This window comes from Lolium perenne, chromosome 7, assembly GCF_019359855.2.
Source record: "Lolium perenne isolate Kyuss_39 chromosome 7, Kyuss_2.0, whole genome shotgun sequence".
Taxonomy (NCBI): Eukaryota; Viridiplantae; Streptophyta; class Magnoliopsida; order Poales; family Poaceae; genus Lolium; species Lolium perenne.
The window spans coordinates 112,656,966-112,667,212 of record NC_067250.2 but is presented as its reverse complement, the minus strand read 5'-3'; the positions used below and the strand labels follow the sequence as shown (position 1 = coordinate 112,667,212).

The following is a 10,247-nucleotide window of genomic DNA, read 5'->3' as shown; positions in this document are numbered from 1 at the left end:
TCGCATCAATACTATCATAGTAATAGTTAACTTCATAATCTACAAGAGATTACAATCATAACCTACGCCAAGTACTACATGATGCACACACTGTCAACATTACATCATGGAGGAGGAATAGACTACTTTAATAACATCACTAGAGTAGCACATAGATTAATAGTGATACAAAGCTCATGATCACATAACGATCACATGAGAGAGAGATGAACCACATAGCTACCGGTAGAGCCCTCAGCCTCGGGGGAGAACTACTCCCTCCTCATCATGGGAGACAGCAATGGCGATGAAGATGGCGGTGGTGTCGATGGAGATGACTCCGGGGGCAATTCCCCGTCCCGGCGGCATGCCGAAACAGAGACTTCTGTCCCCCGAAACGGAGTTTCGAGATGGCGGCGGCGTTCCTGGAGTCTTTCTGGAGTTTCATCAATTGGTGTCGGGTTTTTAGGTCGCGAGAGATTATATAGGCGAAGAGGCGGCGCAAGGAGGTGCCTGGGGGCCCACCCCATAGGGCGGCGCCCCCCCTCTTGGCCGCGCCGGCCTATGGTGTGGGGGGCCTGGGCCTCCACTCCATCTCCCCTTCATTGTTCAGGTTCGTCTCGGTGAAATAAGATGTTTGGCTTTCGTTTCGTCGAATTTCGAGAATATTGCCTGAACAGCCTTTCTGGAACCAAAAACAGCAGAAAACAGGAACTGGCACTTCGGCATCTTGTTAATAGGTTAGTTCCGGAAAATACATAAAATCATTATAAAGTGTGAGCAAAACATGTAGGTATTGTCATAAAACTCGCATGGAACATCAGAAATTATAGATACGTTGGAGACGTATCAACGACCCCACTGGTCATTGGCTGCGGCAGCTCCACAGAGCGGCAATATATGTCTTTTCCTGAAAAATAGATGACCTACTGGTCATTGGCTGCGGCAGCCCTATAGAGAGGCCCCATTTGTCATTGGCAGCACCGCGTATACAATCAGGAAATAAAACGGCCCACACGTCAGCGATAGATGGATGGTTGTTCTGACGTGTCTCCTGACCCTACCCATCAACACGAGACGGTCGGGGAGGAGGTGCCCCTGTGCAGCCCCACCCGGCCAGACTAACGGTCAATGCCTCTGACCTGACGGCTACCGGCCGTTCCTGCACTTGTGAGTGTTTCAAACTAGAGGGAGGGAAAAACTGAGGAAAAGTTAAGCGGCTGAGGAAAACTGAGTACAACTAAGGACCCGAGGGCACGAAAATAGAAATCCCTACAATATATTGCTTGAAGTTATTCCTATCTTGTGGAGTGTAAGAGAGATGTGTTGCCTCATCTCTATGTTAGAACGTGATCCTCATATGAATTCTTATCTTATACATGTCAAAGTTATTTTCTTCACCTTCATATCTAATTGATGAATTGTTACTGTCCACTACAACTTAAAAGAGAGAATAGTCAAGTGAACACATGAACCGTGGTCCAATTTTAATCATAAGAAACACATTTCCATCATTTTTATCTTAATTTTTATTTTAGCACTATTTTAATCCAAAAATACAAAAATAGCTTTCTTTCTTATTTGCACTCAAAACCCCAAACAAACAAACCTTTATCGTTTTTACTTAGTTTATTTCATTTGTTTAGTTTACTTTAATTTAGTTACTACTTATTTATTTTTACTCGAAACCTTGTGCTTGACAACCACACGGTGGAGTTGAGGATACAAGGCTTTATTTTATTTTGCAGGATTGCTAGAAGAAGGGAGAGAGAGACAACTCTTTACGCAATTATTCTCCGAGAGTTCGATATAAACCCTCGAGTCACCCTTGTGAGGAAAATACTCCGCTGACACAACACTTTGCACTTGGAGTCCCAACATCATCATACGTCCTAACTTCACCGTAGTGGATAATAACAATTCATCTATGTGGAACGCATATGCCTAAATTAACAACGGTTTTTTCGATCTTCCAGTCTGCTGACGATCGAAAAGAGAGCAATGTGTGTGATGGACCAGCCTATCAGACACTATTTGATGTAGTGAATTGTGTGCGACATTGGACCCCGTCACACACGGTTTTGGAAACCGTGTGCTTTGTTTTTTTCGTATCTCCTACCCTCGCCTTGTGACAGGCCATTTTAGCCATATGTGAAGGCCTGACCTCTACTAGTGTTTTGTATTTTATATGAAATCCCGCTTTTCATAAACGATGAGCCAAGAACAAGTCTCTTCGCATTTTTGCTATACACGCCTCTCATCTCCACGGTTACAGATCCTCGAAGCTGAGGCGTTCGACACCGCTCTACATGCTCAATAGTTGAGTTGGGAGCCAGAGTGTTGCCGAACATGCCCATAATAAAGGCGCATGTGAACATGAACAATTTGGTTAACCGGCAGTCGTAAGAAGAGAAGCCGTAAATAAGTGGATCGAACAATCGCCAAATCAATTCACAGCTCAATGTGGCCCCGTCCATCAGAGCCGCCTGAAGCGACGAGGCTCTGGGCCGAGCCCATTAGTAGGGAAGGGGATTTTCGGGTTTTCTTCTTTTGTTTTTTCGGCTCCTGGTGTTTTTCTACTGTTTGTTGTCCGATTTTTTCTTCAGTTTTTTCCTAGTTTCTTGAGCTTCTGCTGGTTTTCATTCATATTGAATTTTTTAAAATTTAAACCTTATCAATTTTGAACTTTTTTTAGATTTCAACATTTTTCAAATTTGAATATTTTCAAATTTTAACATTTTGTATATAACTTTTTCAAGTTTGGGCATTTCTTATTTTGAATATTTTTAAAATTTGAACATCTTTCAGTTTTGAACAGTTTTCAAATTTGAATATTTTGAAATTTAAACATTTTTAATCTAACCTTTTTAAAAAATTTGACTTTTTTCAAATTCGAACAATTTTCTGTTTTGAATAGTTTTAAAATTTGAATATTTTTAAATTTAAACATTTTAAAATTTTAACATATTTTAAATCTGAACAGAAAAAACTGAATAACAGAAAAGCCTTGGCAAACTAAAAAAAAACGATGTCCGCAAAATCTCTAAAAAAAGGCCAACCTTCGCAAAAGTCCAAAGCTCTCTCCGCATGCGACACATGGCGTGTTGTGGTGCCATGATTTTTATGGGAAATGGTCTCCCTGCTTGTCAAGTGTTGCAAAGGGAACCAAGGTGGGGATGAGAGCAGAGAGAGAATGACAGAGGTGGGCTGGATTGTGTTAGTTTTTCCCTTTATTTTCTAGATTCATTTTTTGAAAATGAAATATCTTGAGAATCGTAAATTTAAATTACGAACCATTTTCACTTTTGAGATCCTCGTATCGAGATCTTCAAAACTAGATCTCATGTTGATAGGTTTTTAGAAACTTATTTTTCGTACTTTCAATGCTAGTATGTTTGTAATCGTGGTGTGTACCTACCCGTACTCGTGCTTGAACTGATAAGTACTTCTGTTTTTAGTGTATTTCGTACAGTTTTTCCTTTACTCGATAACTGTACTTGCTCGTGGGCGGACTATACCTTTACTTCTTCGTGTGCGTGACTGTACCTGTCTCGTGTGCGCAACTGTACTTACTCGTGTGCGCGACTGTACCTGTAGTTGCTCGTTTGAGCGACTGTATTTGTAATCGTTCAACTGTATTTGTCCTCGCTCATGTATGTAATTGTACTCGTGCATTGTACGCTACTGTACTCGCGTGTTCACCGAGTTGTACTCGTCTTTGATCATACACGAAATTATTAGTAAGTGTGCTCAACAATTTTAGGTAACTATTCGATCGTGATTTAAAAATACACTACACCACCACAAGATGCATGTATGCATTCGATTTCCCACTTCAGTGCACATGCGATGGATGGATTGACTAGCTAGCCTAGTACGTACGCGGAGCTGATTGATTCGTTGCGTACTCGCGCGAAAGGTTGAGTGTACGCACGTGGGAAGGGGTCGATACGCGCGGACACGACTCGTGTCGTACGGGCGGGAGGTCTGCCCGCGCTGACTCGTGTGGCTCGTTTGTTAGCCCAGTTTCCTTTACGAAGGTTAATTTTTTTTTTTTTTTTGAGGGGTACAAACTCATTCATTCATCACATGGTTCGTACACAAATCCTTTACACATAAAGCTAAGACATTGCCTGGTATAGGAGGCAGCCACACGTAGCTGTCACCACTAACTCTGGCTAACTTCGCTAGTTCGTGGGCTACAGAATTACAAGACCTTGCAACCTTAGTCACATTACAGCCTGGACTTAAAATTTTAAGACGCTCTATATCTCTGTAAATGCCCCAGCATCTGGACGCTACAACCTTGTGACTGTTTGCAGTAGCCACTGCATTTGCACAATCTGACTCAATAGCATTAGGTTTTAGGTTGTACTCGACTGCCAGGTTTAATCCCTCTCTGATTGCACAAGCTTCAGCTTCTTCCGCATCACTGCATTTATCGATGACAATGCTTGCCGCCAAGCTGATGTGCCCCAGATGATCGCGGGCGATGACTCCAATGGCAGCATCTCCAGTATCTTCTGAAAAGGCCGCATCCACGTTAATCTTCAGGTTCCCTTCCGTTGGTGGTTTCCATATATTCCTGTTTACTAACTGGCCCTGTCATCAACTTCCGAGTTAGATATAGGAGTTCTGGAGTAAATATTACCAGCATTAGCAGAATCAGAACCAAGCAAATTCTGAAGGTCTTTATCATAGCTTAGAAGAAAAGCCACCGATCTAGCGATGGTTTCTTCACCTCTACCGTGTGTCACATCACAGCTCAAGTGCCATGATCTCCACAAGATCATGAGGATTCTGCTACGCTGAATTTCTCCACAGTTTGTCATCAACTGTTGTAGCCATTCCGGCCCTGTTTTGTAGAAACAATGTTCTGGTGGGAGATCCCAGTGAGTTCTCATTGCCCATCTTAATGCTCTGGCTTTGGTGCAATTTACAGTGGCATGGAAGCTGTCCTCTTCCTCTCTCCCACATATATTGCAGGTGCTATCCAGTTCGAGGGTCCTTCTAAATTTGTTCTTTTTTGTTGCCAAGTTATCTGAGGCGGCTCTCCACCCAAAGATCTTCACTTTACTTGGCACATTTGAATTCCAAATTAGCTTCCAAACATTCCTACTGTTGTCCTTGCTTGCACTCGACCCAGCCTTCCATCTTACTCCATGTTGCAAATTATAGGCTAGCCTGTATGCACTTTTGACTGAGAACTCACCCGTTTTCTCATAGTGCCATGCTAGAAAGTCGTGACAGGTATTCCTTGGAAGCTTTTGTTTGAGAATCCAATCAGCATCTTCCATATAGAAAATCTTCCTTATCAGATGCTCATTCCATCTACTTGGGTTCTGTATGATGAGGTGGTCAGCACGCCTAATTCTGGTGTTTGTTTTCCCTGCAGCAACTTTGAGATTGTAGTCTCTAGCTATCCAATTATCCCTCCAGATGTTTATACTTTTTCCATCTCCAATTCTCCATATCAGACCTTCTTTAAATAATTCAAGGCCAAATTCTATACCTCGCCATCCAGGAGAAGCATCCTGTTTGAAAACTGTATCTAAAAAATTTCCCCGCGGATAGTATATGGATTTTAGTAGCCTGGCACATAAGCTGTTTGGGTACTTCATTAATCTCCAACACTGCCTCGCAAGCATGGCTTGGTTCATAAGTTTGGAATCCCTGAAACCAACCCCTCCTAGATTTTTTGGACTGGTCAGGATGTCCCATGCCGCCCAGTGCACCTTCCTCTTTTTTTCATCTTCTCCCCACCAGAAGGTTCTCACCATCTTCATGTAATCATCATGGAATCCCATCGGGAGCTTAAAGATGCTCATAATGTGATTCGGTATGGCTTGTGCTACCGACTTAATAAGAGCATCTTTAGCACCCATTGACATGAAACGCTCAGCCCAGTAATTCATCTTCTTCGATAGGCGGTCTTTCGACGGTTGGAACTTCCCTTTCTTCATTCGTCCCTCTGGAGTAGGGAACCCCAGGTACTTATCCTCAAAGGATTCCCTGGTAACTTCTAGAATCTGTCTAACTTGCTGCTGACATTGTTCGGGGCAGCTTTCGCTAAACAGAAGTGAGCATTTATTTGCACTTAGGAGTTGTCCCGAGCCATTCTCGAAGATGGATATAGCTGATTTAATCACAGTTGCCTGCCCTGGGTTTGCTTTGAAGAAAAGCAGGCAGTCGTCCGCGAACATAAGGTGGGAGATACCAGGGGAACCTCTACAGATTTTGAAGTCTTGCAGCTCCCCATTGACCCTTGCTTTGTTGATGATCAAAGTTAGACTCTCGGCCACAAGGAGGAAGAGGTACGGTGACAGTGGGTCCCCTTGTCTTAGTCCTCTAGATGGACTGAACTCGTTTGTCAGGTGGCCGTTGATTTGAACTGTATACTTCACCGACTTGACGCAGGCCATAATCCAATTTATCCATTTACAATCAAAGCCCCATTTGTTGAGCGCACCTTCGAGGAATCTCCAGTCCACTCTGTCGTAGGCCTTGGATAGGTCAAGCTTATACGCACAGAAGGATTCCTCTTCCTTATTTGTTCTATGGATAGCATGGAAGCACTCGAATGCAACCAGTGCATTATCGGATATCAACCGGCTTTGATTTTCTGAGATCAAAGTCTGGAGGTAAGGTCTTAGCCTATTGACTAGGCATTTGGATATGACTTTGTAAATAACATTGCATAGCGAGATTGGTCTGTACTCTTTCAACTCTATAGCATTGTCCACCTTTGGGATTAGAACTATCTTTGTCATGTTGAAATTATCCGGGATTACTCCGTTATTGAAGAATAGTTTGATAGCTTCACAAACCTCTTTTTTCAAGAGCCCCCAGTTTCGCTGGAAAAACCTCGCAGGCAAGCCATCTGGACCTGGAGCTTTCAAAGGTCCAATCTGGAACAGTGCATTCCCGATCTCCTCATCTGTGAAGTCTGCCACCAGTGTTTTGTTCATGTCATCTGTGACATTTGGTTCAATCAGGTTCAGCAGTGTGGAAGGGTTGATATTTGGGTCTTCTTTGTAGAGCTCGTTGAAAAAATTGCAAGCAATATCCAGGAACTCGTCTTCATTTTCTGTCATGGATCCGTCAGGTTTTCTTAGTTTACTGATCTTATTTTTCCTCTTCCTACCCGACGCTTTCCTATGGAAATAATTTGTGTTCTGATCTCCTTCCTTCAACCAGGTCACTCTTGATCTCTGCCTCCACATTATCTCCTCTCTAAGTAGTAGCTCATCCAACCGGGCAGCAACCTTTTCAATTTCCAATTGATTTCTAATGTAATTTCTTCTCTGCAGATTTCCCAGTCTCTTCTTAAGGCGCTTAATTTCACTATTTACTGACCCAAATTCCTTCCTGCTCCAATTTCCCATATCCGTCATAGTATGGGAGATTTTCTGTTGAATTTCTTCCAGGTTGCTTGCAGGTTTGAGGTGCACCCAAGCTTCCTCTATACATTCATTTAGAGAGGGTTCACGTTCCCACATTGCTTCATACCTTGGTGGCAATTTTACAGGTTTGTTTGTCTCCTCCTTCAGAGTTATAACAATGGGGCAATGGTCAGATCTTGACGTGACCACATGCTGGACCGTAGCTTGTGGATAGATAGCAGTCCAAGCCGGAGAAGCAACTGCCCTATCAAGACGAACTCTAACATTTCTCTTCCCTTGCTGCTTGTTGTTGAAAGTCCAAGGCTGCCCACGGAAACCCAAGTCATGTAGATTACAGAACCTCAGCGCATCTCTGAAATCTTGCATACGGCTTTCACTTCTCCTTCTAGCTGACATGTGCTCAGACTGAAACAAGCATTCGTTGAAGTCGCCAGCAACAAACCATGGTTCTGGTGACATGGGTTTTATTCTTTTCATTAGTTTCCAGAACTCAGGGCGATCTTGGGGGCGAGGCTCGCCATAGACAAAAGTGTACCTCGTTTTAACACCATCTAGGTCTGTAACCGTGGTGTCAATGTGGTGCTTGCCAAAACTGATTAGATCGACCTTGACAAGATTGCTAACAAAAAGGGCTAACCCACCACCTTTGCCCTTAACACAAACGGGGAGACAGTTGGCATAACCAATGCGTCTCTGGACGCTCTCAATCACATCTTTATTCTGCCTGGTTTCAGAAAGGAACACCAGGATAGGCTTGTACTCTCGTATCAGACGTACGAGTTCCTGAACTGTCCGAGGTTGCCCAATTCCTCGGCAGTTCCAGCACATAATCCTCATTTGGATCCCCAGGCACCTTCCTCGGCGCCCGGTTTCATGCCGTCCCTGTCAGGTCCGGTTTTAGTGGTGATTCTATCTCCTCCCATCTCTCCCTCAGCATCATCCTCTCTCAATTCTAGGGTGCTCTGCTTCCCCTCTTCTCCCTTCTTTGCTCCTATTACAATATGTTCTACCCTACTCTCAGTAATGATATCTAGGGTGTCACTACCTACTCCCTCAGCACTAGGATCATTGGTAAAGCCTGATACAAGGTTTCCTAGTTTGCCTGTGAGCTCTTCCTCTCTCTGGTTCTTCAGCGTTTCCTTCCCCAAACATTCCTCCAGGCTGGGAACTTGCATCACCAGTCGTTTTGCTTGAGGTTGGTTTCCTGGCTCTTCTTCATCCCTCTTCCGCGTAGCCCCCAGGGTGACCTCCTGGGTTGTCCGCGGTTCTTTTTCAGCATCTTTGGGCACCTCTCCCCTGGTTCGCCTTGTACAGCCCACACCCCGTTTGATTGGGGGTGCGTCTCCCTGTTCTTCCTTGCTTTCCACCTCGTCATGTGCATCCATGTTGGAGGCTTGCTTCGACGCCACCGATGCCTCCGGGGATGATGGTTCCACATGACCCACACCCCTGATCTTTCCAGCTGTTAGCTCAGGAGGTGGGGTGTGGTCCTGCACCGTCAGCTTGTTTACCTCTTCCGTGACTTGAGCGACGATCGCCAATTGTCGCTTCCTGGTGGTGGACGCGATGGGGTCGTAGGAGCGACGCCATGGCAGGGCAGGCGAAGGGTGTCGTCGCACCTGCCCTGTCTTCTCCGGGAGGGACCAGTGCCGCATGTCCTCGTGATGAAGAGGCGGTACCTCCAGCTCCCTACTGTACTTCTTCCATCAGTGTTCAGCCGGAATGGGGCAGCTCGCTTCCTGGTGCTCGATGACGCCGCAGCACAGGCAGAAGCTTGGAAGGCGTTCGTAGAAGATGCTTGACACCACCTTCTCTCCCGTCATCTCGTCCATCAACAGGGTCCATCTAAGCAGCGGGATATTGATTGGCAGCCTCACTCTAGCCCTGATAACCTTGTCACAAATATCACCCCGTGAGAAATTGTCTATTGTAATAAGTTCTCCTACCTTTTTCCCCAACTCCCTCGCTAGCTCCTTGGATAGGAGGTAGTGAGGAATATCTCTGAATTGTGCCCAGATAGGCACTGAGCTGAACTTCATATCTTCTGGTTCTTCTCCTTCCTTGAGGGCCTCGATCAGGACCGGGTCCTCTCGGTACCTCCACGGGCCACCTTTGGTGACATGGATGAAGTCACCCTCCTCCTCGAACTCCAGTACGAAGCGCCTCTCGTCGAGGGGGCACATCTCGACGACGCCACGCACCTTCCATATCTTCTTCATCGTGTCAACTACGTGCTTGGTACTGACGACGAGCATCGAAAGGAAGATGCCCACCGCCAGGAACCTAGCACGCATCGCACCTTTTGCCTTTGCTATGTTGACGACGATTTCCTTCTTCTCTTCCGTTGTCCCCATCTCCTCCATTAGCTCCTTCCCACATCGTCTGCGGGCAGGAACCAGCTCGTTTGGCCTGGCAGGATGTAGAGCTGGAGCCGAGCTTCCGCTCGTACCCCCGATCGCCTTCTTCCCGGTTGCGTTGCTGGCCACTCCTTGGCCAGCTGCGGCACCCTTGCTTCCCTCTTTTGCAAAGGTGTTCTTAGGATCCATCGTATTGGGAGTAGTAGAGCGATAGTAGTGGTTGTGCTTTGACGAAGGGGCATCCTTCTGCTTTATAGCCCCTCCTCCTTGATCTTGAAACCACAAAAAGGTCTCCTCCATCAATGGCAGCATCAAAACACATTCATACCTTTGATATTTATTCCCCGCAGATTCCTCCTTCTGCTGGCACCTTGAATCGGGCGTTGATTTTCCACCCGTTGGGATTCCTTGATCTCCGCCCTTCTCCGGCATAATCTGCGCCTGCGTCGATTTCGCCCCATTGATGGGGATACAATAGATGTCCCCCTGCTTCCTTCCTATCGAGACC

At 45.4% G+C, this 10,247-nt stretch overlaps 1 protein-coding gene across 1 annotated transcript; it reads right to left on the bottom strand.

The window, feature by feature from the left end:
- Nucleotides 1-4,053: 4,053 nt before the first annotated feature.
- Nucleotides 4,054-9,037, bottom strand: LOC127315743 (uncharacterized). The gene is made up of 3 exons (XM_051346203.1): nt 8,236-9,037; nt 4,920-8,143; nt 4,054-4,581 (listed from the first exon to the last, which is right to left on the bottom strand). The coding sequence occupies exons 1-3, from the start codon at nt 9,035-9,037 to the stop codon at nt 4,054-4,056; spliced, it is 4,554 nt and encodes a 1,517-aa protein (XP_051202163.1).
- Between the last annotated feature and the right edge of the window lie 1,210 nt (nt 9,038-10,247).

What these genes read in the sequence shown, in the direction of transcription:
- LOC127315743 (XM_051346203.1), bottom strand. Translation starts at nt 9,037, where the DNA reads ATGCGGCACTGGTCCCTCCCGGAGAAGACAGGGCAGGTGCGACGACAC. An exon ending in GAAACCGGGCGCCGAGGAAG is followed by an intron (nt 8,144 to 8,235) that starts GTGCCTGGGGAT and finishes GTCTGATACGAG; the next exon opens with AGTACAAGCCTATCCTGGTG. An exon ending in AGGACAGCTTCCATGCCACT is followed by an intron (nt 4,582 to 4,919) that starts GTAAATTGCACC and finishes AGTTGATGACAG; the next exon opens with GGCCAGTTAGTAAACAGGAA.